General features: G+C 38.5%; 2 protein-coding genes across 2 annotated transcripts in view; one reads left to right on the top strand and one right to left on the bottom strand.

Moving 5' to 3' along the window:
* The window catches only part of LOC124595368 (cyclin-dependent kinase 8), a 59,932-nt gene extending 44,845 nt beyond the window's left edge, over nucleotides 1-15,087 (bottom strand). Inside the window, exons 1-5 of the mRNA XM_047134086.1 lie at nucleotides 14,816-15,087; nucleotides 14,522-14,597; nucleotides 14,276-14,386; nucleotides 14,029-14,169; nucleotides 1,136-1,325 (exon numbers count right to left, since the gene is read on the bottom strand). Coding sequence (XP_046990042.1) covers nucleotides 1,136-1,325; nucleotides 14,029-14,169; nucleotides 14,276-14,386; nucleotides 14,522-14,597; nucleotides 14,816-14,943 — 646 coding nt within the window. The 5' untranslated portion in view covers nucleotides 14,944-15,087. The remainder of the gene's footprint in view (nucleotides 1-1,135; nucleotides 1,326-14,028; nucleotides 14,170-14,275; nucleotides 14,387-14,521; nucleotides 14,598-14,815) is intronic.
* Nucleotides 15,088-15,344: 257 nt separating this feature from the next.
* Nucleotides 15,345-19,998, top strand: LOC124593682 (coatomer subunit alpha). The gene has a single exon (XM_047131981.1). It carries the CDS (start codon nucleotides 15,408-15,410, stop codon nucleotides 19,074-19,076), a length of 3,669 nt encoding a protein of 1,222 aa, XP_046987937.1. The 5' UTR covers nucleotides 15,345-15,407; the 3' UTR covers nucleotides 19,077-19,998.
* Nucleotides 19,999-27,675: the final 7,677 nt, after the last annotated feature.

The following is a 27,675-nucleotide window of genomic DNA, read 5'->3' as shown; positions in this document are numbered from 1 at the left end:
ACCAACAATGAAGTCATTACAGATACAGCTCAATCCTGGATAGGGAAAGGACTGGGAAGGAAACTGGCTGCACCTTTCAAACAAACATCTGTCTTAAATAATTTAGGTAAATCACAGAAAACCTAAATCTGGATGGCCAAACAGGGATCTGACCTGCTATCTTTCCTAATATGAGATCAGTGTCTTACCACTGTGCCATATCATTAGGCTACAACAATATGTTCATTCTGGTTGGCACAGGACACAACCTTCAATCACTTTACGATGAATGTCACTGATCCCTAATTCTAGACAAAATGTTGTGTTTGTTTTGTTCCCTAGTCAATAAAAATGGCCACCACAGCAGACAATGATTACAAATGGAAAGTAACAAAATAGGAAAAAAGTGTATATATTTTGGAAATCAGCATAGAGACCCCTCGAGATGGTGTCAACATTCATGACATTTCACATTTACCACAACTTGTGTTGAAGCAAAACCATTTCTAGTCATTCAAAACAAATGCTTAGCTGTTTATATGAACTGCTACAAGAAAGCACACTTTTGAATTATTTAACTTAGTTTGTACATTTTCTGGTAATTTTAAAAGTCGCAATTTATTACAAAGTTAACATAAGGTACAAACCTCCCCACCCTCATAAGACTCACCAGCATCCCAAATTTACTTTCCTAACATGTAAGTCATGTAAGTGTACACACCTCCCTCACCAACATGGCCCATCTGTAGTTTCAAAATTTAGTTTCGTAATGTGTATGTCATGAGAAACACCTAATTCAGTACCTCTCCTTCTGTGCAGTGAAGTTCAGTTAGCGTCGTTTGTTGTCTCTTGTACCAGGAATCTACAGAAAGCAGACAGTTCTAGACTGCTCAGTAAAATTTTCCACAAAACTGATTTCGTGTTATGTCAATTGCTTATTATATTTCACAATACTTCATTTATAACTTGGCCTAAGTAAAAATGTGTACATCTAGTGACTTGGTTCAAAACTGATTATGTCAATTCTACTTTCAGTAGTTATAAATACAGCCTGTGTTGTAAGTAGAGCAATACTTAAAGTTATTTCCTCATTAAGCAGGTAAGAAAGCACAACAAACGAATAAGTCTAACAAGTAGTGTACCAAGAGAACCTTACCAATGGCTTTTGTGTAGTGGCGTGCACCCAGTAGCAGCTCAGGAGCTCTGTACCAAAATGTGACTACCACAGGGTCAAGGTCAGCTAGAGGCTTGAGTGGAGCATTAAAGAGACGTGCAAACCCCATATCAGCAATCTTCACACGGCCTCGCTCAGGTCCTTCTCCCATTACAAGGATATTTGCTGGTTTCTGAAAATAAATTATTAAAGAAAGATCAGTTACATACACTTGACTTTTCTGCCTAATGTACAAGCAAATACAATTGATTATAGCCACAAACCAATATGCAGCTAGAAGCTATATGTATGTTTCACACATATCTTACTGTTAAACATCAAACAACTGATTTAAGACCACAGCTGACAATCACATAAATTGAAAACACCTATGGTGTAGCCAACATCAAATAAAAGTTACAGAAAATTCTCAAAGTTTTCCCATTTTCCGGGAGTTAAGACACATGTATTCTGGAAAAGAAAGGAAGCTGCAATGAAATGTTGTTGCTGAAAGAGAGATATTCAGAAAATAACAAAGAGAGATGTTCCAAAACAAAGAGAAAAAAATGAAAATTACGTCAACAACAGGCAAAAAGAAGTAAGGAAGTGTGACCTATGGAGAGGTGTTGCACCCACACTACATCACAAAGTAAGTAGCAATAACATCATGGGATTTACATTACATGTTCCAAGTGTTTAGAAACTCACCTCCTTCTCCTGCCATGTTTATGTTCAGAGTTCTACTAAGGTCAATCAGCTTTACTTACTTTAAGGAACTGTAGTGTCGATGGCATCTTCATTACCTGGATGTGGGGTGCTGCTCACAGCCATGTGGGAGACAGATTTTTAAACTTCCTGTTGGCCCTCCACCGGGCGGATACATGTTTCCGTCACTCACTGTTCTCCATCAGGTGGCAACATGCACACACACCACCAGGGGACACTAAACTGACATCACTTCACTGCACACAACTCTGACTGGCTGACAAATTCTTTTAAGCAGCTACACTTCAGAGCTTGTCCCCAGATTCGGTGACCTATAGACTCTTTTGTCCTACATCATTACAATTTATCATGCAAAATGATGAATGGAACATGCAACTGACTGACTGACTGTGACTGACTGACTGACTAAGTAACACACTAACTACATTATCAACATGAGTACGGAAAACTGCTGTGAGGAGATTACATCAACACAGTATAAGGCTACTAAGCCTTACATAATTGTATCAGCATTCGAGACTATTTGTTACAATCAAAAACTTCTATACCCTTGGAATATAACTCAGCATCACAGAAGAACCTACAGCACTTCAAAGTTACGTGTATCTCAATTATTAAGTGTACATATTGTAAGGAAACTTATATAGGTATTTCCTTGAGAGGATAAAGCCTCTGTCGACAATCAGCAAGGTTTTAGACACTATTGCTAGTGCAAAACTCATCTTGCCCTTTTCTCGCATGAGATCCTGTGAACCATGGATGTAGGGCAACAGGGAGATCCCATATTCCTAGATTCCAGTAACGCATTTGACACAGTGCCCCACTGCTGACTGTTAATAAAGGTACAAGCATACAGAATGGGTTCCCTCGTATTTGAGTGGCTTGAAGACTTCTTAAATAACAGAACTCAGTATGTTGTCGTCGACAGTGGGTATTCATCAGAGACGAGGGTTTCATCACGAGTGCCCCACAGAAGTGTGATGGGCTCATTCTTATTTTCTATATGTTGTTTGTTGTGGTCTTCAGTCCAGAGACTGGTTTGATACAGCTATCCATGCTACTCTATCCTGTGCAAGGTTCTTCATCTCCCAGTACCTACTGCAACCTACATCCTTCTGAATCTGCTTAGTGTATTCATCTCTTGGTCTCCCTCTATGATTTTTACCCTCCACGCTTCCCTCCAATACTAAATTGGTGAACCCTTGATGCCTCAGAATATGTCCTACCAACCGATCCCTTCTTCTAGTCAAGTTGTGACATAAATTTATCTTCTCCCCAATTCTATTCAATACCTCCTCATTAGTTATGTTATCTACCCATCTAATCTTCAGCATTATTCCATAGCACCACATTTCGAAAGCTTCTATTCTCTTCTAGTCCAAACTTGTCTAAACTATTAATCGTCCATGTTTCACTTCCATACATGGCTACACTCCATACAAATACTTTCAGAAACGCCTTCCTGACACATAAATCAACACTCAATGTTAACAAATTTCTGTTCTTCAGAAACGTTTTCCTTGCCATAACCAGTCTACATTTTATATCCTCTCTACTTCGCCATCATCAATTATTTTGCTCCCCAAATAGCAAAACTCATCTACTACTTTAAGTGTCTCATTTCCTAATCTAATTCCCTCAGTGTCACCCAACTTAATTCGACTACATTCCATTATCCTCGTTTTGCTTTTGTTGATTTTCATCTTATATCCTCCTTTCAAGACACTGTCCATTCCGTTCAACTGCTCTTCCAGGTCCTTTGCTGTCTCTGATAGAATTACAATGTCATCGGCAAACCTCAGAAGTTTTTATTTCTTCTCCATGGATTTTAATTCCTATTATGAATTTTTATTTTGTTTCCTTTACTGCTTGCTCAATATACAGATTGAATAACATCGGGGAAAGCCTACAACCCCATCTCACTCCCTTCCCAACCACTGTTTTCCTTTCATGCCCTTCAAGTCTTATAACTGCCATCTGGGTCCTGCGCAAACTGTAAATAGCCTTTCGCTCCTTGTATTTTACCCCTGCCACTTCCAGAATTTGAAATAGAGTATTCCAGTCAACATTGACAAAAGCTTTCTCTAACTCTACAAATGCTAGATATGTAAGTTTGCCTTTCCTTAACCTATCTTCTGTGAGAAGTCATGGGGTCAGTATTGCCTCATTTGTTCCTATATTTCTCCGGAATCCAAACTGATCTTCCCCGAGGTTGGCAGGCTTTCCATTTACCTGTAAAGAATTCACGTTAGTATTTTGCAGCTGTGACTTATTAAACTGACAGTTCAGTAATTTTCACATGTGTCAGCACCTGCTTTCTTTGGGATTGGAATTATTATATTCTTCTTGAAGTCTGAGGGTATGACACCCGTCTCATACATCTTGCTCACCAGATGGAAGAGTTTTGTCAGGGCTGGTTCTCCCAAGGCTGTCAGTAGTTCTAAAGGAATGTTGTCTGCTCCCGGAGCCTAGTTTCGACTTAGGTCTTTCAGTGCTCTGTCAAACTCTTCACGCAGTATCACATCTCCCATTTCATCTTCATTTATATCCTCTTCCATTTCCATAATATTGTCCTCAAGTACATCGTCCTTGTATAGACCTTCTGTATACTCCTTCCACCTTTCTGCTTTCCCTTCTTTGCTTAGAACTGGGTTTCCATCTGAGCTCCTGATATTCATACAAGTGGTTCTCTTTTCTCCAAAGGTCTCTTTAATTTTCCTGCAGGCAGTATCTATCTTATCTCTAGTGAGATATGCCTCTACATCCTTACATTTGTCCTCTAGCGATCCCTGCTTAGCCATTTTGAACTTCCTGTCTACCTCATTTTTGAGATGTTTGTATTCCTTTTTGCCTGCTTCATTTAATGCATTTTCATATTTTCTCCTTTCATCAATTAAATTCAATATATCTTCTGTTACCCAAGGATTTCTACTAGCCCTTGTTGTTTTACCTACTTGATCCTCTGCTGCCTTTACTATTTCGTCCCTCAAAGCTACCCATTCTTCTTCTAATGTATTTCTTTCCCCCATTCCTGTCAATCATTCCCTAATGCTCTCCCTGAAACTCACTACAAACTCTGGTTCTGTCAGTTTATCCAGGTCCCATCTCCTTAAATTCCCAAATTTTCTATATACATAAATGATTTGGTTGACAGACACGCAACAGTCTGCAGCTGTTGCTGATGATGGTGGGGTGTATGGGAAGGAGTCGTTGACTGACTGTAGGAGGATACAAGATGACTTAGGCAAAATTTCTAGTTGGTGTGATGAATGACAGCTAGCTCTAAATGCTGAAAAATGCCAGTTAATGCAGATGAATAGGAAAAACAAACCCGTAATGTTAGAGTACAGCATTATCAGTGTGCTGCTTGGCATGTCAATTAAATATCTAGATGTAACATTGTGGAACAACATGAAATGGTACAAGCATGTAAGGTCATTAGTAGGGAAGGCAAATGGTCGACTTCAGTTTATTGGGAGAATTTTAGGGAAGTGTGGTTCATCTGCATATAGGACACTAGTGCGACCCACTGTTGAGTACTGTTCGAGTGTTTGGGATACACATCAGGTTGGATTAAAGGAGGCCATCAAAGCAATTCAGAGGTGGCCTATAGATTTGTTAACAGTATGTTCAAACAACAAGCAAGTATTACGCAGATACTTTGGGAACTCAAATGGGAGTCACTGGAGCGTACACAACATTCTTTACAAGGAGCAATATTGAGAAAATGTAAAGAACTGTCATTCGAGGTCGACTGCAGAATAATTCAACTGCCACCAATGTATATTTCGTGTAAGGATTATGAAGATAAGATTAGAGAGATTAGGGCTTGCGTCGCAGAGTACAGACAGTTATTTTTCCCTTGCTATACAGCGTGTCCCAGCTATCTTGTCCATCCAAAATATCTCTGGAACAATAACAGCTATTGGAAAACGACTTTCACCGGTATCAACGTAGGGCTGGGGCCCATGAATGTACGTATTTGGAAACATTCTAAAACGAAAGCATATGTGTTTTTTAACACAAACTTATGTTTTTTTAAATGGTCCTCCTATATTTTTTCTTCAGCAATCCATAGCATGACAAAGCACATACACAATGGCATTGATTGCATCGCAATATTCCCATTACATCCCGATATATTATGACGCGAAGTTGACACTTGAGACACCCGACATGCGCTGCTAGTGCACATCCTGAGGCTCAAGCGTGAATGATTACGGGCAGCATGGGGTTCACGCCTGAGCCTCAGGATGTGCGCTAGCAGCGCATGTCGGGTGTTTCAAGTGTCAACTTCGCGTCTCAATGTCTTGGGATGTAATGGGAATATTGCGATGCAATCAACGCCATTGTGTATGTGCTTTGTCATGCTATGGATTGCTGAAGAAAAAATATAGGAGGTCCATTTAAAAAACCATTAGTTTGTGTTAAAAAACACATATGCTTTCGTTTTAGAATGTTTCCAAATATGTATATTCATGGGCCCCAGCCCTACATTGATACCGGTGAAAGTCGTTTTCCAATAGCTGTTACTGTTCCAGAGATATTTTGGGTGGACAAGATAGCTGGGACACCCTGTATATGCAAATGAAACAGAAAAGGAAATAACTAGTAGTGATACAAGGTACCCTACACCACGCACCATATGGTGGATTGTGGAATATGCATGTAGATGTAGGTGTAGGTGAAGATACGTGTGTTACCTTTCCATAGCTGTCTAACTGTCTATTGGTCGCCTCCACAACAGACATCAATTGGCAACAAGTCTGATTCTTTCCACCTGTTGGTGATTTGTCTGGTGCTTGAGTTGGCAGTGTTCAGAAAATCATAAAATTTTTTCATAATTTTTTGTGTGTAGAACTGAAATTTATTTCAGGTGTCTTTAAACAGTGTGTGCAATGGCAACTTCTGGAGAGCAATCCCTGGACTTATTTACTTTTAGGGTCAACAAATGAGATCATTATTAGCAGCTATTGGCATACTGATGGAAGCACAATCACCACAGTAAACATCACCAACGTAGCACAGAATACCTGTGGCCAGATGCCGCTTCTTCAATCCTTCCCCTATTTTGATGCACAACAAGAACACAGAGTACCACATGCGGCTAGAGCAACACACTGCTGGATACAACATATCAGGTGAATCACAGCACTCTTTCTCTTTTCATGGGTAACAGTGCATATTTTCCAACTGTGTCACAAGTTGTTCCCTCAGTTAGAGCCCCAAACCCTACCCTATGAAGACATCATTTGAGTATTACACAACTTCTTCAAAATTCAGATTCATGTAGCAGCTGCCAGTTTGAAATGTTTTTGTACGTCACCATAACAATCAATCTTATAAGGAATGGATCGCTGAACTCAAGGGCATGACTAGGAACTGTAAATTTAACTGCTCCTGTTGAATCTAATTTCAAGATGAAATCCTTCGCGATGCCATTATTCAAAACCTTGGTAAATGAATACAGGCTGAGATTTTAGAACATTGCAATCCTCGTCGCATGAGGTGCTTAAAATAATTGAAGCTCAAGAAGTTCAAGACACATGTAATTCAGTTCCACATAAATCTCCACTTGAGAAAAAGGAAATAAATATGATATTCTGAATCTGTACCCCCTCCTCCTGCCAATGCACACAGAAACAGTGGATGAAGGCAACAGAACTGTACAGCCAAGTGCTCAGTGTAAAACATGCGACATTCTAACCAATCCTCCTCCAACAGACATACAACTAAAAGCTTCATCAATCACAATTTGGACAAAGATAGTCTTCTGCAAATAAAGACAGGTAGTCCCATTCAGAGGACAGACTACAATCTGTTCATCTGTCTGCAGATTTGCAATATCGCTGTTTGAGTAACACTGGTTAATCAAGATACTTATGAGCATTTGGGACACACTCAACTACAAAAATCACACCTTCACATGGCTATCCCAGTGCCATTCACAGTAGTCCAGTCACATTATGTCCCGTATTTGGTTTAGATATCATGTCAGTACTCATCAAGTGTGTGGAAAATATGGACATTTGTTTCTTGGCACATCTGGACATGCAAACCATTTTTCATATATATTACTCTCACGGTCATTGAAAAACCTAAGTTTTATGACACTTGTCCAGTATCCTATGCCATTTGTGATGAAGTTGATTCTGAACTCAGCAGCGTAGAACAAATCTGAGTTTTGGAACCTCTGTAATTTCCAAGAACACTTGCAGGTGACATATATTGAATATGTGATCATCACGGCCCCAGATAGCAATTTTGTTTCGTAACATTGATATCTGGTGACATGGTAGTCATGATTTGAGATATATCATTTGCAAGTGTTCTTGGAGATTAATGAAATCTATTTCTGCAAGTCAGTGGGCATCTCCCCTTGTGATCACAAGAAAAAAGAATGAGAAGATCAGAATTTGTGCTGAGTTTAAAGCTACAGTTAATGCTCAAACAGTGGCTTATTCCTTCACGCTTCCATGAAATGATGAGTTTATGGATAACCTAGCAGAACAATTTTTTTCAACAATTGCTTTAGTCAATGTTTATCCTCAACTTCCCCTTGATGAACAAACAAAACCATTTGTGGTGGTAAATACACTGGTCAGATTGTATCAATACCAGCACCTCCCCTTCAGAAATGCCTCTGCTCCTTCATCGTTTAAATGCTTCCTGCAACAAATGACATCAAAAGTTCCTCCCTGTTCAAACTATTTAGATGACATAGTTTTATCCACACAAACACCAGAACAGACTCTCAAAAGTTGGGAGTCTCCCTTTCATGTTTTGACTGATGCAGGACTCGAGTGTAATGTTCATTTTTCAATACTGAAATTGAATATTTGGGACATGTCATTGGCACCCATGATGCTTGTCCCTTGACTAAGTAATTGGAGACCATGTGGAGATTACCTTGTCCTAGAAATGTAAGACAACTCCAAGCTGTTCTTGGCACGACATACTACATCAAATTCATTCTGAACACAGCACAAATTGTTATTCCTCTGCATTGCCCCTGATGTAAAAGTGTTCCTTTTAAAAGGGCTTGAAACGCAAACCAATATTTTCATAAACTGAAACATGCACTGCTTAGTGACCCATGTCTTACGTATTTTGACCCACAACATCCAGTAGTCCTTGCAGCTGATGTATCACCATATGCAACAAGTGCACTTTTATCCCACAATGTTGACAACATGAAACAGACCATAGCTTTCGCGCCTAAAATGTTGAACAAAACTGGAATCAACTACAGTCAGCTGGAAAAGGAAGTATTAGCCATAATTTACAGTGTCACAGAGTTGCATCAATAACTGAATGGAATCATTCTGAGTCAAATCAACACAATTTTGAATGAAAATTTACCTTGACCCCTTAGATTTTGATGAAACTTAGTTATCTTGTGTCCCTACATAGTTATGAATGGAAACCACAAATTTTTTTTTCGTAATTTAACTAAACATTTATGAAGCCTTGAATTTTCAATTTCTTTTGTTTAAATTGCTGCATCCTGGAGTAGTAAATTGCCATTTTCTCAGGAATCAGATGAGATACAGAATTTTAACGCTCTTTAGATGTGCTTTTATTTGATATGCAACATGATGGTGCTTAAAAATTTCTAAAAAGGTCATATTTTTAAAATTTTGAAAAAAATCATAAAATTTCCTTGCACTATACTCTTACACCTCTGAAAGTTTCACTTTGGGATCATCATGGGATCAGGTAACAGAAGGAGTACATCTACTACATTAACACATGCCTGAATCATGTCAGGTGAGACGGATGACACCATTTTGCAAATTGCACTACTACATCATAAAATTTGCACGGCCTGTGTGAACGGTACCTCACAGCGTCACTGCAAAATGTCACGAGTTCTACATCTACACTCTGCAAAACATTGTATCAGTTATTGGGGTTTCTACCTGTTCCATTCACATATAGAGTGTGGGAAGAACGATCATTTGAATGCCTCTGTGCCATCAGAATTATTCTAATCTTATCCTCACGATCCCTGTGTGAGCAATGCATAGGGGTTGTTATTCCTAGAGTAATCATTTAAAGCTGGTTCTTAAAACTTTGTTAATAGACTTTCTCAGGATAGTTTACATCAGTCTTCAAGACTCTGCCAGTTCATTTCCTTCAGTATCTCTGTGACACTCTCCTATGGATTAAACAAACCTGTGAACATTCATGCTGCCCTTCTCTGTATACATTCGATATCCCCTCTTAGTTCTATTGGGCATGGGTCCCACACACTTGAGCAATATTCTAGGATGGGTCGCACGAGTGATTTGTAAGCAATCTCTTTTGTAGACTGATTGCTCTTCCCCAGTACTCTCTCAATAAATCAAAGTCTACCACCTGATTTACCCAAGACTGAACCTACGTGATCATTCCATTCCATATCCCTACATTTTTTTCATTTTGCGAAGTGCAAAATTTTGTATTTCTGACTTTTAGAGCAAGTTGCCAATCTCTGCTCCATGTTGAAATCTAATCAAGATGATCTGACTGAATACTTGTGCAGCTTCTCTCAGATAGTTCTTCATTATAGATAACTGCATCCTCTATGAAAAACCTGATTTTACTATTAATACTGTCTGCAAGGTCATTAATATACAACAAGAACAGCCATTGTTTCCAACACACTTCCCTCGGGCACATCCGAGGTTACTTCTATATCTGATGATGAATCTCCATCCAACACAACATGCTGTGTCCTCCCAACCAAAAAGTCCTCAATCCAGTCATAAATTGCATTTGATACCCCATATGATCATACTTTTGACAAAAAGCATAGGTGCTGAACTGAGTCACATGCTTTTTGAAAATCAAGAAAGACTGCATGTACCTGGTTACCTTGATCAAAGCTTTCAGTATGTCCCGTGAGAAAAGTGAAAGTTGGGTTTCACATGATCGATGTTTTGACAGTTCCAAGATTCTACAACATATTAATGTCACGGGTATTGGACGGTAGTTTTGTGAATCACTTCTACTACCCTTCTTGTAGGCGGGTGCGACCTGTGCCTTTTCCCTAGATCTTGGAACAGTTCTTTGTTAAAAGGATCTTTGACAGATTATTGTGAGAAGAGGGGCTAACTCAGCCACAAATTCAGTATAGATTCTAAGAGGGATTCAATCGGGGCATGGAGCCTTGTTCAGTTTTAACATTTCAGCTGTTTCTCAACATCACTGACGCTAATATTTATTTATTTCGTTTTTTCAGTGGTACGAGGATTAAATTGGGGCAATTCTCCTGGGTACCTCTTTGTAAAGAAACATTTGAAAACAGAGTGAAGCATTTCGCCTTTTGCTTTGCTACCCTCAATTTCAGTTCCCGTCTCATTCACTAAGGACTGGACATTAACTTTGGTGCTATTAACCGCCTTTACATATGACCAGAATTTCTTTGGATTCTGTGAAATGTCATTTGATAATACTCTGCTATGGTATTCACTGAAGGCATAACGCATTGCTCTCTCAACAGCACAATGGGTTTTATTCAGCATCTCTCTATCTATAGCCCTACACTTTATTTTACACCTATTATGACCGAGAGAGGTGGTGCAGTGGCTAGCACACTGGACTCATATTCGAGAGGATGATGGTTCAATCCCGCATGCAGCCATTCTGATTTGGGTTTTCTGTGATTTCCCTAAATCACTCCAGGCAAATGCCAGGATGGTTCCTTTGAAATGGCATGGCCGACTTCCTTCCCTGTCCTTCCCTAATCCAATGAGACCGATGACCTCACTGTCTGGTCTCCTCCCCCAAACAACCCCCCCCCCCCCCCCCCTCACCACCACCAACACCTATTATGCAGTAATCTCCATTTCTTTAGAAGATTCTTTAAAGTGGCTGTATATTACAAGTCACAGTTGCAAAATACTGACATGAATCCTTTACAGAAGAACGGAAAAACTGGTAGAAGCTGACCTCGAGGAAGATCAGTTTGGATTCCAGAGAAATATAGGGACAAATGAGGCAATACTGACCCCACGACTTCTCACTGCAGATAGGTTAAGGAAAGGCAAACCTATGTTTATAACATTTGTAGATTTAGAGGAAGCTTTTGACAATGTTGACTGTAATACTCTATTTGAAATTTTAAAGGTGGAAGGAGTAAAATAGAGGGAGCAACAGGCTATTTACAATCTGTACAGAAACTAGATGGCAGTTATAAGAGACGAGGGGCCTGAAAGGGAAGTAGTGTTGAGAAGGTAGTGAGACAGGGTTGTAGCCTATTCCCTAATGTTATTTAATCTGTATACTGAGCAAGCAGTAAAGGAAACAAAAGAAAAATTTGGAGCATGAATTAAAGACCCGGGAGATGAAATAAAAACTTCTGAGGTTTGTTGACGACATTTTAATTCTGTCAGAGACAACGAAGGACTCAGAAGAGCAGTTGATCAGAATGGACAGTATCTTAAAAGAAAAATATAAGATGAACATCAACAAAACCAAAATGTGGATAATGGAACATAGTCAAATTAAATCAAGTGACGCTGAGAGAACTAGATTTGGAAATGAGACACTTAAAGGAGTAAATGAGTTTCGCTATTTGGGAAGCAAAATAACTGATGATGGTCCAAACAGGGAGGATATTCAATGTAGACTGGCAATGGCAAGAAAAATGTTTCTGAAGAAGAGAGATTTTTTAACATTGAGTATAGATTTAAGTGTCAGGAAGTCCTTTCTGAAAGTATTTGTATGGAGTGTTGACCATGTATGGAAGTGAAACATGGGCAGTAAATAGTTTAGACATGAAGAGAATAGCAGCTTCTGAAATGTGATGCTAAAGAAGTATGCTGAAGATTAGATGGGTAGATCATGTGACTAATGAGGGGGGTTCTGAACTGAATTGGGGAGAAGAGAAATTTGTGATACAACGTGACTAAAATATGAGATCGGTTGGTAGGACACATTCTGAGGTATCAAGGGATTACCAATTTAGTACTGGAGGAAGCGTGTGTGTGTGTGTGGGGGGGGGGGGGGGGGGGGGGGGGTTGTAGAGGAGGGAGGACAAAGAGATGAAATGAAAATGGTGAGCAGATGCAGAAGGATGTAGGTTGCAGTAGTTACTCAAGAGATGAAGAGCTGCATCAAACCAGTCTCTGGACTGAAGACAACAACGACAACATCTACAGGACTCATAAGCTGGAAATTCACTGTAATGAAACAAAAAAGACATAATCCTACAAATGCACAGAAAAAAGATAAAGTCACATTGAGTAATAAAAATATAGTTTTGCCATATCAAGATAACATTTGCCTTAACATGACACAAATATTGCTTAATGGCTGGTTCAGCAGGTTAATTACAAGGTAATAAGGTACTGCTGCCATAAGAAGCGAAAAGCATGGAGACAGAACTGGATGGCTTGAAGTTGTAGAAGCAAGACTGATTGGAGGTTGAAGTAGTTGTGTTATGGCTTTATACGAAATGTATGTGTGTGTTTATAGACAATGTTTAAAAAAGAGGAAATACATGGAGATCTGTTCAAATTCTATTGAAATATTAAAACATTCATTTGCAAAGAGGCAGTTACTGATTTGAACTTCTGAAACACTAAATCACTTAAAAGTCGCAATCTTCTTTGGAGTTCTGTCATTTGGACACATACTAGAATGCACCTATTGGGACCGGGCGAAGTGGTACAGTGGTTAGCACACTGGACTCGCATTGGGGAGGACGCCAGTTCAATCCCATGTCCAGCCATCCTGATTTAGGTTTTCTATAATTTCCCTAAATCGCTTCAGGCAAATGCCGGGATGGTTCCTTTGAAAGTGCAAGGCCAACTTCCTTCCCTAATCCAATGAGACTAATGGTCTCACCGTTTGGTCTCCTCCCCCCAAATCAATCCAATCCAATGCATCTATTGGAACGGCACACAGCAAAACTCTTGTATTGCAAATAATATTTCTCTTGGTTTAAACTGTGTCCTTTAAGTGGATTTTTCCGGTTGAGGAATAATCAAAATTACAGTAGAATAGAGAATTTGACAAATAACAGCAAGGCTTATTTGGTCTGAATTAAGTCCAAAGAACGAGTAAATGATTTATGGAAATGTGAAGACTGAGCTGCTTTGTTTCACCTCAGTACAATGTAAGTTAGAAGAAAACAGAATTCCATGTACTTTTTTATATATTCATGTCAATATGCTACTCACCAGATCTCTATGCAGAACCCAGTTCGAATGTAAGTAGTGAATACCATCCAAAATTTGATACAACAATGATTTAACCATGCCCTTTGGTACCATTACTGGCTTCTTATTTGCTTTCGCTGCACGATGATACTTTATTATATGCTGAAAAACAACAATTATTAGCTGTTTGTTTTATTAGTTGTTTGTTCGATATAATGGAATCATTGGCATTAGATCAAATCTCTAAAATATTACTGCGCTTACTCACCCACAAATCATGTTCCGCATAATCAAACAACAGCCATACCTTACGATCGTTATGAGAAAGGAATACTCGAATAAGATTAATGACATTTGAATGCTTCAGTTCACGTAGAAGCTGAAAGGAGATGCAACAAAGCATAAACATTGCAACAAAATTGAAATATAACTTTGGCTATTCATAGACCTAAAAAAAACTAGTAAACAATAAGCGGCATAAAATTTATCTCCCGAACAGACGGGCTGTACTTACCGCTATTTCTCTACAAGCCGACATAGATAGACCTGTTCCTTCGATTTGTTTTAAGGCGTAGTCTTTGGTATCTGTCCTATGTAAATTTAAAGAAAGAACAATGAGAAAGTGTTGAGAACTAAGCAATACAATACAATAAATAACTGTAAACAAAAAATTCGTTATTGGCAGACGAACTACACAATATCTGAATTGGAGACAGCACAGTCTGATGTTTTGTCATCTTTAAAGTGTATGGCTAATCCAAAATATTTATCTGTTACAATTACAACACTAATAGCTGAATGTTAATACCCGTCTTTTCTCCGTGCTTTGTAAACATGACCGTATGTCCCTCGCCCGACCTTACAGCCTTCAAATTCGAATAAATCTTCTACTTTGATGCGCTCCGCTGCCGTTTTAACTTTAAAATCGTAATCCATCGTTCTCTATTTTCCGACGCGCACTTCGCTAACGATGACAGAAAAAATGCATAAAGACGTAAAATATATTTCATTCATTGCTTCACACCGGACGCAAATCTTGTTTACATATTGTTTGGTAAACTTTACAGTTTACATGTTCACATTAAAACCTTTGAAAGTAAAATAAAATCTTTGACATACTCAAACCTACCTATTCGTCTGATGTATTTATTTTTTCCTGAATGTAATCTGAATAAATAAATAATTACAGGTACAAGTTAGGATACAATATCTCTCTGTAGTCCATGTGGCAACATCAATAACTCACTTTAAAATACAACTGTGTCATATCGCAAGAAAGCCGAGGCTCTATGGAAACTGGGGTTCTCTGTTTTATAGACTTTGATTGCCAAAGATGATACAACCTGCACACGTACGTTTTGTGTGATGTGTCAACTGTGTTTGTAGCTAGTGAAGTAACAATGTTGACGAAGTTCGAAACTAAATCAGCTCGTGTGAAAGGCCTGTCATTTCACCCGAAGAGACCATGGGTCCTCGCAAGCTTACACAGTGGCGTTATTCAGTTGTGGGATTATCGTATGTGCACGCTGCTGGACAAGTTCGATGAACACGACGGACCGGTAAGAGGTATATGCTTCCATAACCAACAACCGCTCTTCGTATCCGGAGGTGATGACTACAAGATTAAAGTATGGAATTACAAACAGCGACGTTGCATATTTACATTACTAGGGCATTTGGATTACATCCGTACAACTTTTTTCCACCACGAATATCCATGGATATTAAGTGCTTCCGACGACCAGACAATACGTATATGGAATTGGCAAAGCCGTACATGTATCTGTGTTCTAACTGGTCACAATCATTATGTGATGTGTGCCCAGTTTCACCCTTCTGAAGATACGGTGGTGTCTGCTTCCCTGGATCAAACAGTCAGAGTGTGGGACATATCAGGATTAAGGAAGAAAAACGTTGCTCCTGGACCAGGAGGACTGGACGAGCATTTGAAGAATCCGGCTGCAACTGACCTATTTGGGCAGGCTGATGCTGTGGTTAAGCATGTTTTAGAAGGCCATGATCGTGGTGTCAACTGGGCTGCATTCCACCCCACAGTGCCGCTAATTATCTCCGGGGCTGACGACCGCCAGATCAAGCTTTGGCGCACCAACGATGCAAAAGCATGGGAAGTAGATACATGCCGCGGTCATTACAATAATGTGTCATGCGTACTGTTTCACCCCCGTCAGGAATTGATACTTTCAAATTCCGAGGACAAGAGCATCCGCGTTTGGGATGTCACAAAGCGAACATGCTTGCACACTTTCCGCCGAGAACATGAGCGGTTCTGGGTGCTGGCTGCACATCCATCACTGAATCTTTTTGCTGCAGGACATGACTCTGGCATGATAATTTTTAAATTAGAGCGTGAACGTCCAGCGTACGCTGTCCATGGAAATGTGCTCTTCTATGTTAAAGATCGTTATCTGCGCAAACTTGAATTCACTAGCACCAAAGATGTAGCAGTAATGCACATGAGAGGTGGAACCCGTGCACCAGTCCACAGCATGTCTTACAATCCTGCAGAGAATGCTATACTGTTGTGTACTCGCAGTGCAAGTGTTGATAATTGCACATATGAATTGTATACGATACCCAAAGAAACTGACAATCAAAACCCTGATTCACCAGATGGTAAAAGATCTTCAGGTGTCACTGCAATATGGGTTGCAAGGAACAGATTTGCTGTGTTGGACAGAACACATTCACTTCTTATCAAAAATCTGAAAAATGAAGTAACGAAGAAGATTCAGACCCCAAACTGTGATGAAATATTCTATGCTGGAACAGGCATGCTGTTGCTTAGTGATGCAGATGGGGTGACATTATTTGATGTGCAGCAGAAAAGAACACTAGCACAGGTAAAAATAAGCAAATGTCGTTATGTTGTATGGTCAGTGGATATGACTCATGTTGCCTTGCTTGCAAAACATACTGTCAATATATGCAACCGCAAATTGAAATCATTGTGCTCTATTCATGAGACAGCACGTGTGAAGTCTGGGGCATGGGACGACAGTGGTGTTTTTATTTATACTACAAGCAATCACATTAAGTATGCCATATCAAATGGGGATTATGGAATAATACGTACATTGGATCTCCCTATCTATATAACTAGAGTGAAAGGTAATCAAGTATTCTGCCTTGATCGAGAGTGCAAACCACGTGTTTTGAGCATTGACCCAACAGAGTTTAAATTCAAGCTTGCGCTGATTAATCGCAGATATGAGGAAGTGCTTCACATGGTTAGAAATGCCCGTCTTGTTGGTCAGTCAATCATTGCCTACCTTCAACAGAAGGGATACCCGGAGGTTGCTTTACATTTTGTAAAAGAGGAGAAAACTAGATTTGGCCTAGCTTTGGAATGTGGCAACATTGAAGTTGCACTGGAAGCAGCACGAGCTTTAGATGATAAAGCTTGCTGGGATAAATTGGGACAGGCTGCACTAATGCAAGGTAATCACCAAGTGGTTGAAATGTGCTACCAGAGAACTAAAAACTTTGATAAACTTTCATTTTTGTATTTAATTACCGGAAATCTTGAAAAACTTCGCAAAATGACAAAGATTGCTGAAATACGGAAAGATTATTCTGGCCAATATCAAGGAGCTTTGGTGCTGGGAAATATTGCAGAGAGAATACAAATATTAAAGACATGTGGGCAAAAAACTCTAGCATATCTAACAGCAGCAACACATGGATTTACTGCAGCAGCTGAAGCTTTGGCGACTGAATTTGATCCAGAGAAAGAACAAATACCAGATGTCTTACCAAATGCAACTTTTCTCAAACCACCAGTACCAATTCTACAAGCTGAAACTAATTGGCCACTTCTCACAATTTCAAGAGGGTTCTTTGATGGGACAGCTCTTTCACGTGGAAAGACTGTCTCTGCTGTGGTAATGCAAGATGCAGCAGAAGAACCTGTGCATGCAGGTGGTTGGGGTGCTGATGCTGAATTGGGCTGGGAAGAAGAGGAGGAAGGTGCAGGTGGTGAAACTGATGTAAAGGGACCAACAGCCACAGAGGGTGGTGGATGGGATGTTGGTGATGACGATTTGGAACTACCGCCTGAACTTGAAGAAACTGGTCCATCTGGTGGAGAAGGCTATTTTGCTACACCTCACAGGGGACTTGCTCCACCTCAGCATTGGTTGAACAATTCTAGTTTGCCAATGGACCATTTGCTCGCAGGAAACTTTGAGTCTCTTTGTAGACTCTTATTCGATCAGGCTGCAATTGTAGTCTTTGAACCCATCAAGTACTGGGTGATGAAGTCCTACGCTTGTCGACGTACATCATATGCTGCATTGCCATCTCTGCAGTCTCTCAGTGCTTACCCACAACGTAACTGGAAGGATGCGGGACCCAGAAATGGGCTTCCAGCAATAGGCCTCAAACTTAGTACTCTCGTATCTGCACTGCAAATGAGCTACCAACTTGTCACCCTGGGAAAATTTACAGATGCTATACAGAAGATGCGATCCATCATATGGAGGGTCCCACTGCTGGTTGTTGACACTAAGCAAGAAGTGGCTGAAGCTGATCAGCTTTTAGAGATATGTAAAGAATATATTACTGGAATGCTCATGGAACTAGAACGTAAAGAACACCCAAAGGAAACATTTGAACAGCAGAAGAGGGTTTGTGAAATGGCTGCGTACTTCACTCACTGCAACCTTCAACCTGTTCACCAGATTTTGACCCTCCGTACAGCATTGAATTTGTTTTTCCGTCTCAAAAACTACAAGACAGCTGCATCTTTTGCTCGACGTCTCCTTGAGTTGGGTCCAAGGCCTGAAGTGGCTCAGCAAGCAAGGAAAATATTACAAGCATGTGATAAAAATCCTGTCGATGAACACCAACTGGTGTATGATGAACACAACCCGTTTTCGCTCTGTGCACGCACATTCCAGCCAGTATATCGTGGGAAACCTGAAGTTCGATGCCCACTCTGCCAAGCAACGTTTATGCCACAATTCAAGGGCACTATATGCACTGTGTGTACTATTTCAAAGGTTGGTCACAGTGCCAGTGGTCTAAGAATATGCCTCAGTCGGCGTTGACTGTAATTTTGTCAACTGTTATGAGTTGGTTGATATTATTTTGTATTGGTACACCTCTGTTGGGGTGTGTGTGTGTCATTTTGATGAAAGCCATGAAGAAGTAAATGTTTGTATCTCATCTGAACACTAGCTGCCGGAGTGTGTCACCACAGTTAATTAGAGGCACTATGTTCTTATGCTGCCATAATAGCCTCACCAGCTGTCACTGACCTTGTTTTCTTTTTATCTGATGTTGTTGTTCTCTTGTAAGGGGGACTAAAATTTATTGTGACCTATCTTTGCTACATTTTGAAGTTGTTACTTATTGTCATATCTATGTATGTATATTTCATTTATAGAAATTATGTTAGTAATGATATAGTATATTGTTCACTGTTATTATGCTCACAATATCATTCTTGTCACTACCAGTCAGTTTATTTTCCACGTCTGTATTCAAATGCTACCTTCTTGTCATGATGACATCATAAAATTATTTCAGCAAGAACATCAGTCTGTGTAGTCAAATCAAAATATGTAACTGTTTGTGCACCAAAAGATACTTTGTAAATTTTTCAATGCTGCGTGTCACAATAAACTTCTGAAATCTAGTGATTCGTTAAGAGAATAAAATGTTATAAAATAAACACAAATGTAATATAATGTGAACAACTTTGTGAATACTTCAAAATATCATCTTATTGTCACAAGTGTGGAACTTTTTGCAAATTATGTTGCCATTATATTTCCAGTGGAAAAACTGTGACTTCAGGAAGTGACTAATGTGAATGTCTGATGAGTGAATATGAGTCAGGTGTACAAAACATTTCAGTTTCCATGAATATTTCATATCAGTATTTATTCTGTATGCTACTTTAGTTTCATAAATGGATAAGAATGAACATTTTTATAACATACTCTGCCAATAAACAATTATTTTACATGTCTGTGTTTCCTTCACATTCTTGCTCAGACATCTTGTAGTTTAATAATATCCAAGAATGTTACTTTGTTACACTAAATGGAATTGTTTGTTTAATGAAAGGCGCTATTCGTACTTGATTGATTTAATTTCACAAACCCTGTAATTTTTAAAACTTTGCATGCAGTTGTGCTGTCTGTCTTGTTTGGTTCACATGTTGTTAATATTGTATTCATTGTGGAATTCTTAAGTTTTTATTTTCTTAAGCTGCTATTCCAATGGCAAACACATTAAAAAGTATAAGGTAATGGCATATGAATGGTTGTACGAACAAAATGTCAGTATAATTATGTAAGGGCTGAATGGAATGATTATGGACCTGTATTGAGATTCCATGTTGTAATCATTGAGTCCAAGTGTAGTGTGCTTTGCTACAGAGTAGGATGGAAATAATATTTCAGCTTTACAGGTATCAATACATTTGTGTCATAGTAGGCCTACTTTCTGTTGAGAATCCTCTTCATTGTTTTCAGTAGTAGCGTGTTATTGGGCTGTAATATTTTATTTTAATATCTATCACTGTGAAAATTTTTGTGTGCATATTAATCTGTATTGGGCCAAATGTTTTGCAATGCTTTAAGTTTCTTCTGCTCTTTCATGTGTACCCTTCGGTTGTAAGACAAGTTGTCTGTTCATCCAACATTCTGCAAACTACAGAATGTCTTCACACATCAGCAGCTTTGTTAGATAAATTTTATTAATACAAATGTTTCGTACACTAACATTAATTTCTAATGCTCACAAAAATATTCCGTATTACCAAGAGCTGTTGTTTGTTTACGGCTATTGTTGGTGTCGTCGTCGTCGTCCTCAGTCCAGGGACTGGTTTGATGCAACTCTCCGTCCTACTTTAACCTGTGCAAGCTGCTTCATCTCCAAGTAACTGCTGTAACCTACATTCTTCTGAAGAATCTGTCTAATGTATTCATCCCTTGGTCTTCCACACTTCCCTCCAATACTAATTTGGTGATCCTTTGATGCCACAGAACGTGACCTACCTACCGATCCCATCTTCTAGTCAAGTTGCGCCACAGATTCTTTTTCTCTCCAGTTCTATTCAGTACCACCTCATTAGTTATGTGATTTACCCATCTAATCTGCAGCATTCTTCTGTGGCACCACATTTCGAAAGTGTCTGTTCTCTTCTTGTCTAAACTATGTATTGTCCATGTTTCACTTTTATATGTGGCTACACTGCATACAAATACTTTCAGAAAAGACTTCATGACGCTTGAATCTACGCTCGATGTTAACAGATTTCTTTTCTACAGAAACCCTTTCCTTGCCATTGGCAGTCTACATTTTATATCCTCTCTATTTCAACCATTATTAGTTAAGATATCTGACTTAAATTGAACTGATATAATCACTTTAGTGTTCAATTAATTGACTGAACGTGTATTTTTTTTGAGAACTCAGAAATAGTAAGCAGGTTTCAACTTTATCTACTGACAACTGATGGTGTTCTGTGTAAAGTTACATGAATGTTTAGAGTGAAAAATTCAATGAAAGCAGCAACCAATATGTGCCAAGGACAAAAGCAATGGCTTTTTTTTTTTTTTTTTTTTTTTTTTCAATAAGCTGCTTTTATGTTAATTAAAAATTTATGTAAAATTTATTCCCAAAATTATCATTGTACACTTTACAGAAGTAGGCTACAGTTATTGCATTTGCCAGTTCATATATAATTTTACTTGTGACACATCCCTGAAGCCTCTCTTATTGATGAGATTTACAGAATGTGATATATGAATGAATGAAATTTGAATGCCCTTAATTTGGCTGACACTGATGTGGTTTACATATCGGGAATACATTTTGTGTTCTGTTGTTCAGCAAAATATGTGGAAAGAAATAAACTTATAGAAAACTGAGAGAATAATTCATACGGTGCAATATTGGCTTGTGTATTTCCATAAAGTTTTACCATTTTTTCCAGGAGGTACGAAGTAGAGTATTTCAGTAGTGTTAAAGCCATTGTCTTACTTCTATTGGTGGTTTAAATTTACATATTCTGTAACTGACAGGAGTCGTCAGCAGCGTATCTAATGTTCTTCTTTCTGTGTCTCATTCTGAAATACGATAAACTACGTGTAAAAGTGTCACAACCTATCTTACCATCTTATCAAGTATTATGAGAAAGTTTTGTCTTTTTTCAGAAACTGTCATTTTTTTTACTTTATTAGACAGTATACTTTTGGTATTTTGCTCTAACTCAGAAAACACTCCTTTTCCTTTCTTTAACAATTTGAATGCTCATTAGATGCTTAGATAACTTGCTTTTCGAATTGCTTGTAAGAGTCAATCAGTATTATTATTGAGTGAAAGCTGTATGTTTACTAATAGTTTGAGCAGTTCGTGCATGTTTAATACATGCAGATAGAAATGAACTGTAAGCCTATTTATGATGACTACACACTGTTTATTAAGCAATTGATGATCAGTGACAAAAGATTGATGGTATTACTACATTTTTAGTAGACTCTCATCCTCACTGAAGGTGGGTCTCTCATCCTGTGGTCTGTGTCACTATCCATATTTCCTCCCCAAGGAAGGAACTAATAGTTCTGAAAGTTGTGATTATGTTACTTTTACTTTTATATGTTGCTATCAGCAGTGCTAAACATTTTGACTCCTGAAGGTATTACTGTCCACCAATTCTGTCTCATAATTTATGTTTCATTAGATACCCATTCTAATGACCATTCAATATATCATAGTGATTGGAAAAAATTAGTTTTATGGTTTTAAATAAAAATAATTCATGTTTAAGTGTTGCTTAACTGCTCAGTGGTTAAGGCAGTGGACTTTGTCAGTAGTGGGATTCTCATCTAGATTTAGGCTCCCTAAATTTCCTTCTCATCTTTGTGCATCTTGAGACTGTGCTCTGTCTCCAATGAAGTTATTGTTGACAAGGTGTTAAATCTAATCTTAATTCCTGCCATTAAATATAAGATTTTTTTTTTACACCTTACTTTCAAATTTAGTTCTTGTGGTGGCCGAGTGGTTCTAGGTGCTACAGTCTGGAACCGCGTGACCGCTACGGTCGCAGGTTCGAATCCTGCCTCGGGCATGGGTGTGTGTGATGTCCTTAGGTCGGTTAGGTTTAAGTAGTTTTAAGTTTTAGGGGACTGATGACCTCACAAGTTAAGTCCCATAGTGCTCAGAGCCATTTTTTGTATTTCATACAATTTGAATCAACTGATAAGTATTCGAAGGTTTTATTAGCAGCAGTATTCATATGCTGCTGGAGTCAGTTATAATGAAAGAATGCTTCGAAGCTGAAGTTAAGCACTTAACTTTGTAACCAGGCAGTGTAACATATGCACACATTCCCTCACAGTAATTCTTCATTATCCCTTCCCAAGGCTTGTTGTTACAGTCTGCTGTGTATGTGAAGGTAAACTTCTTCACCTGCCAGTCTTTCATTGGTTCTTATTTTGCACACTTATTTCAATTGGTTGTGTTTTCCCCAGTCAGTCTGTAACACATTTTAGATTGTTTAGCATGAAAAAAATGGTGCAGCATAATTCATCCCATTTTGGGCTCGAGCAGTTATAAGAAAGACTAATACAAGTCATTTTTATGAAGTGTTAAAATAATATACATTATTACTCATCATTCATTATAGAGGATCTGTACTATGAAGCTGCTGTCCAATCTTCACACATGTTTAAATTGTTTGGAAAGTTACTGGCAGCTTAAAACTGTTCATTGGACATGGACTAGAACCCAGAACTTTCCCTTTCACCTGCAGTGCTCTTGGTTATTAAGTTATCCAGGCACAATTCATTATCTGTCCATACAGCTTCAGTTGTGTGAGTACCTTTCTTCAGAGTGGTCACGTATAAGGCACTGTACATTAATGCCATGTCAAACTTTTGTACAGTGATAATGTTCTTTAAGATGAGCTATGCCAGAATATTCTGTACATTAGAGAGTGTAAGTAGGCAAAATATGTTGATACATTGATTTTGTTTGTTTTTGAGAACCCAGCTGCTGGCCAACGTGTGTAAAGGAAATGTGCATTTGAAGGTATTACTGCACACAAGTTCTTATGCTTGTCTCTATTAAACTGTCATGATCTGTCACAGAGCACAAGAAGCTTTCAAAGAAACATCAGTGGCAAAATGGCACCAGAATTTTATGTAGGAACTGGAAGATGCTGTCTTGCAGCAAAGTCAACTATTAATTATCCTACTAGTGTGTATGAATATGCAGTAACATATTCTGGTGTAATCCATTTAGTTTTGAGCTGATTGTTTGATTGTTGAAGTAAGGTGTCACATGCTCAGTGAAGTTACAGGTCCTAGTTATTAATCCTTGAAATGACGAAAGGTTTTTTTACAGCACAACAATTAAATTCGTGTTGGTATGCATTCTGTGGGAATAGTGAAGAATAAACCTGCTCAATTATGACGTATTATTAATTCAAACCATGAGAAATAAACAGTAATTCCAGGTGTTTACCAGTTTATATTGACCAGTGTCATAGGATTAACAACTTTTGTCTCTCAATGGAATTAAGGACAGGAGCACAGGAACAATGTGGTAAAATTGTGTTATGTTGCCAGGAGGTGTGATTAACTACAGAAAATTTGTTCATGGAAAGAAAACTGACAGTTCCTGCATTTAAATGAATACCTTGCACATGCCAGAAAAAAATATAAAATTTGTGGAGTTGTGAGAGAGAAATTTTAATGCATTGACTGCCATAAGGTCACCGCCAGACAGAGCTGTGGTTCATGCCTGATGTTGGCTTCCATAATCAAAACTATGTTTAGTATAGTATATACTGCAGTACTATGTGTTGATTTGTATGTTTTCATTGAGCTGACTTCGGTGTATAGGAAATCCGGTATGGTACTTTGTTCAAGGAATTGCACTTTGTTTTTTGCAACTTTACACACCATCGAAATATACACTGTACTAAACAGTGTAGTGCATGGCCACAAGCGGACATACAGTGTCAGATGTGAACCTCTGCTGTGGCTACTAGCAGCCTCATGACAGTCGGCATGTTGACGATTAGTTCACTTGTATACTGAAAAAAACTAAAATATCTTTACAGTAGTAGCAGAGACTGATACAGCCTGACCATTTTGATGAATATTATAAAGCAGCAAACAAAAAAGTGGGAACATTATTGCTCAGTTATCAAACAGTCTTGAGCATATAGAAGGTAGTTAACAAAGAAACAGGAAAATCATCAGATAATAGTAGAAAAAGCCTAAAGCTCAAAATAAACAATAGAGTAATATAAGATCCTGTAGTAGTTAGTATTACTTTCAGCAAATTTGTTACCAGTATGACGGAGACACACACACACACTAACAAAAGTGATCCTCTGCAAGCTCAATAGCTGGTTAAAGATAAGCAAGACTCCTCCATCAAGTCATGTTATTTGTATCCTACAACTGATAATAAAACCTCCACTGACATAAGTGGGATTTCAAATATAAATTAAAACTTAACAATAAATGAAATGGGTAAACCTCTCTGCCACGTAATTTTCCAGACAGAATGGAAAAAAGGGGCCAGTTTTACCACTGTCCAAAAGAGGAGATCCAATGTGCTGCAAAAACTATGGACCATGTGGCCTACCACTCATTTTCTCAAAAGTTCTTGAAAAAATAATGTATATTTTGAAAGAACTGGTACAGTCTGGATTCCAGTAAAAAAATAAATAAAAAAGTAAGTTTCAACTCAATTTGATGCATTAATACAATCTTGCAGGGATTAGATCAAGACCAGAATCCTCTTGGCATATTTTGTGACTTACCAAAAGCTTACAACATAGTTGCCTGTGACATTTTATTAAGGAAACTTGATCACTGTGTAATATGAGGAGCAGCTCATAGTATCATTAAATCATAAATGATACTACAATAAAAAATCAAGCAGTACAAATACAATTCAAACAAAAAGCTTATCAGAATTTCAACAAATAAGTAACAGTATATCGCAGAGTAGCATATTTGGATCTCTGTTGCTACTAATGTATATAAATGTAGCATATTAGGACCTCTGTTTTTCCCAATATATTAAAATGATTTACCTTTTAACACTGAAAGCAAAATGATTCTTTTTGCATGTGATACCAACAGCATTACCATTGACACAAATTAAAAAGATACCATAACAAAAAGCAAAATGATACTTCTTACCAAACCAAAAGGCTAATTCTCAATAGTGAGGAAACTAAAATCAAACTGTTCAGGAACAACAGCTGGAGCAGAATATAGGACTGCTGGATATAAGTGTAGAAAACACAAAATTCTTAGGACTCACCACAGATAACTGTTTACTGTGGAAAGACAACATTCCTACAGTAAATAGTAAAATAAGTTCAGCCATTTTTGTTCTCTGAAACATTAAATCATTATTGACAGATAATACTATGTGAGTGATGCACTGCTCATGTTTTAACGTAGTAGGAAAATGGAGTCAGTCAAGTCGAGCAATTAATATCATCAAACTGCAAAATTTAATAATTTGCAATAATGGCTAATGCAAGAACAACAGACAGATGTCGGCCAATATTCAGAAAACTTTGAATTACATCTTTCTACAAAATGTATGTATATAAAATACTACTGCTTGCATTGCAACATAAAAACAAGTTTCAGTTCAAGTGAAGACACATAGCCATGCTATTGGAAACTGTATAATGTTAAGAAGCCAGTTGCACTAGGTTTCTCAATTGAGGATTCATGGTGCAAACAGCCTGATCGAGTTGGTCTCCCAGATTTTCAACTGGGTTGAAATCCACAGAGTTTGGTGGCGAAAGAACCATGGTAAACTCATTCTGTTGCTCTTCGAACCACTCATGCACACTGCAAGCTGTATGACACATTGCATTATCCTGCTAATAGGTGCCACCATGCTGAGGAAATACAAACTGCATGTAGGTGTGGACATAGTCCCCAAGGATAGATGCTTACTTGTGTTGATCCATTGTGCCTTCTAGAATTATATCAACCTCTGAATGGCATGAAAGCATTTCTCAGACCATAATGCTTCCTCCTGATTGCAGCATGTTTACATACCAATGGCCATTTGCCCAATCAAGCATAAAATGTGATTCATCTGAGAAGGTCACTTGTCGCCACTCAGTGGATGCCCAGTTGTGGTATTACCATGCAAATTCCAGCCTTCATTACCGTTGAACAGCAGTCAGCACGAGTGTATGAACCAAGCACATGCTTCAGGGTCTATATGCAGCAGCGTTTGCTGATCAGTCATTGAGGAGACACTGTTGGTAGCTCCTTGGTTTATCTGGGTAGTCAGTTGTTCAACAGTTGCACATCTTTTCACCAGTGCACATCTCTGCAGCCGTCATTCACCCCTGTCATCTATGGCTCGTACTGCACCACTGTTGTGTCTGCACCAGTTCTGAACAATGACATTTTGCAATGCACAGTATACTTTATCCACAGTGGTATGCAAACAGCTTATAAACTTAGCCATTTCAGAAGTGCCTCCAATGCTGGCCTGAAAACCAATGATCCTGCCCTTTTGGACATCAGATAAATCAGTCAGTTTCCACATTGTGTCAGTGATTTAACCCTCCCAGACATGCTTTATATACCCTAGTGCTGCTTCCCACTGTCTGTGTGTGGTTATTGCAGTTTGACA

The sequence above is a fragment of the Schistocerca americana genome, chromosome 2 (assembly GCF_021461395.2).
Source record: "Schistocerca americana isolate TAMUIC-IGC-003095 chromosome 2, iqSchAmer2.1, whole genome shotgun sequence".
Classification (NCBI taxonomy): Eukaryota; Metazoa; Arthropoda; class Insecta; order Orthoptera; family Acrididae; genus Schistocerca; species Schistocerca americana.
The sequence above is the reverse complement of the archived record's forward strand: the minus strand, read 5'-3'. Positions and strand labels throughout refer to the sequence as shown.

Coding starts and splice junctions, on each gene's coding strand:
- LOC124593682 (XM_047131981.1), top strand. CDS start 15,408: ATGTTGACGAAGTTCGAAACTAAATCAGCTCGTGTGAAAGGCCTGTCA.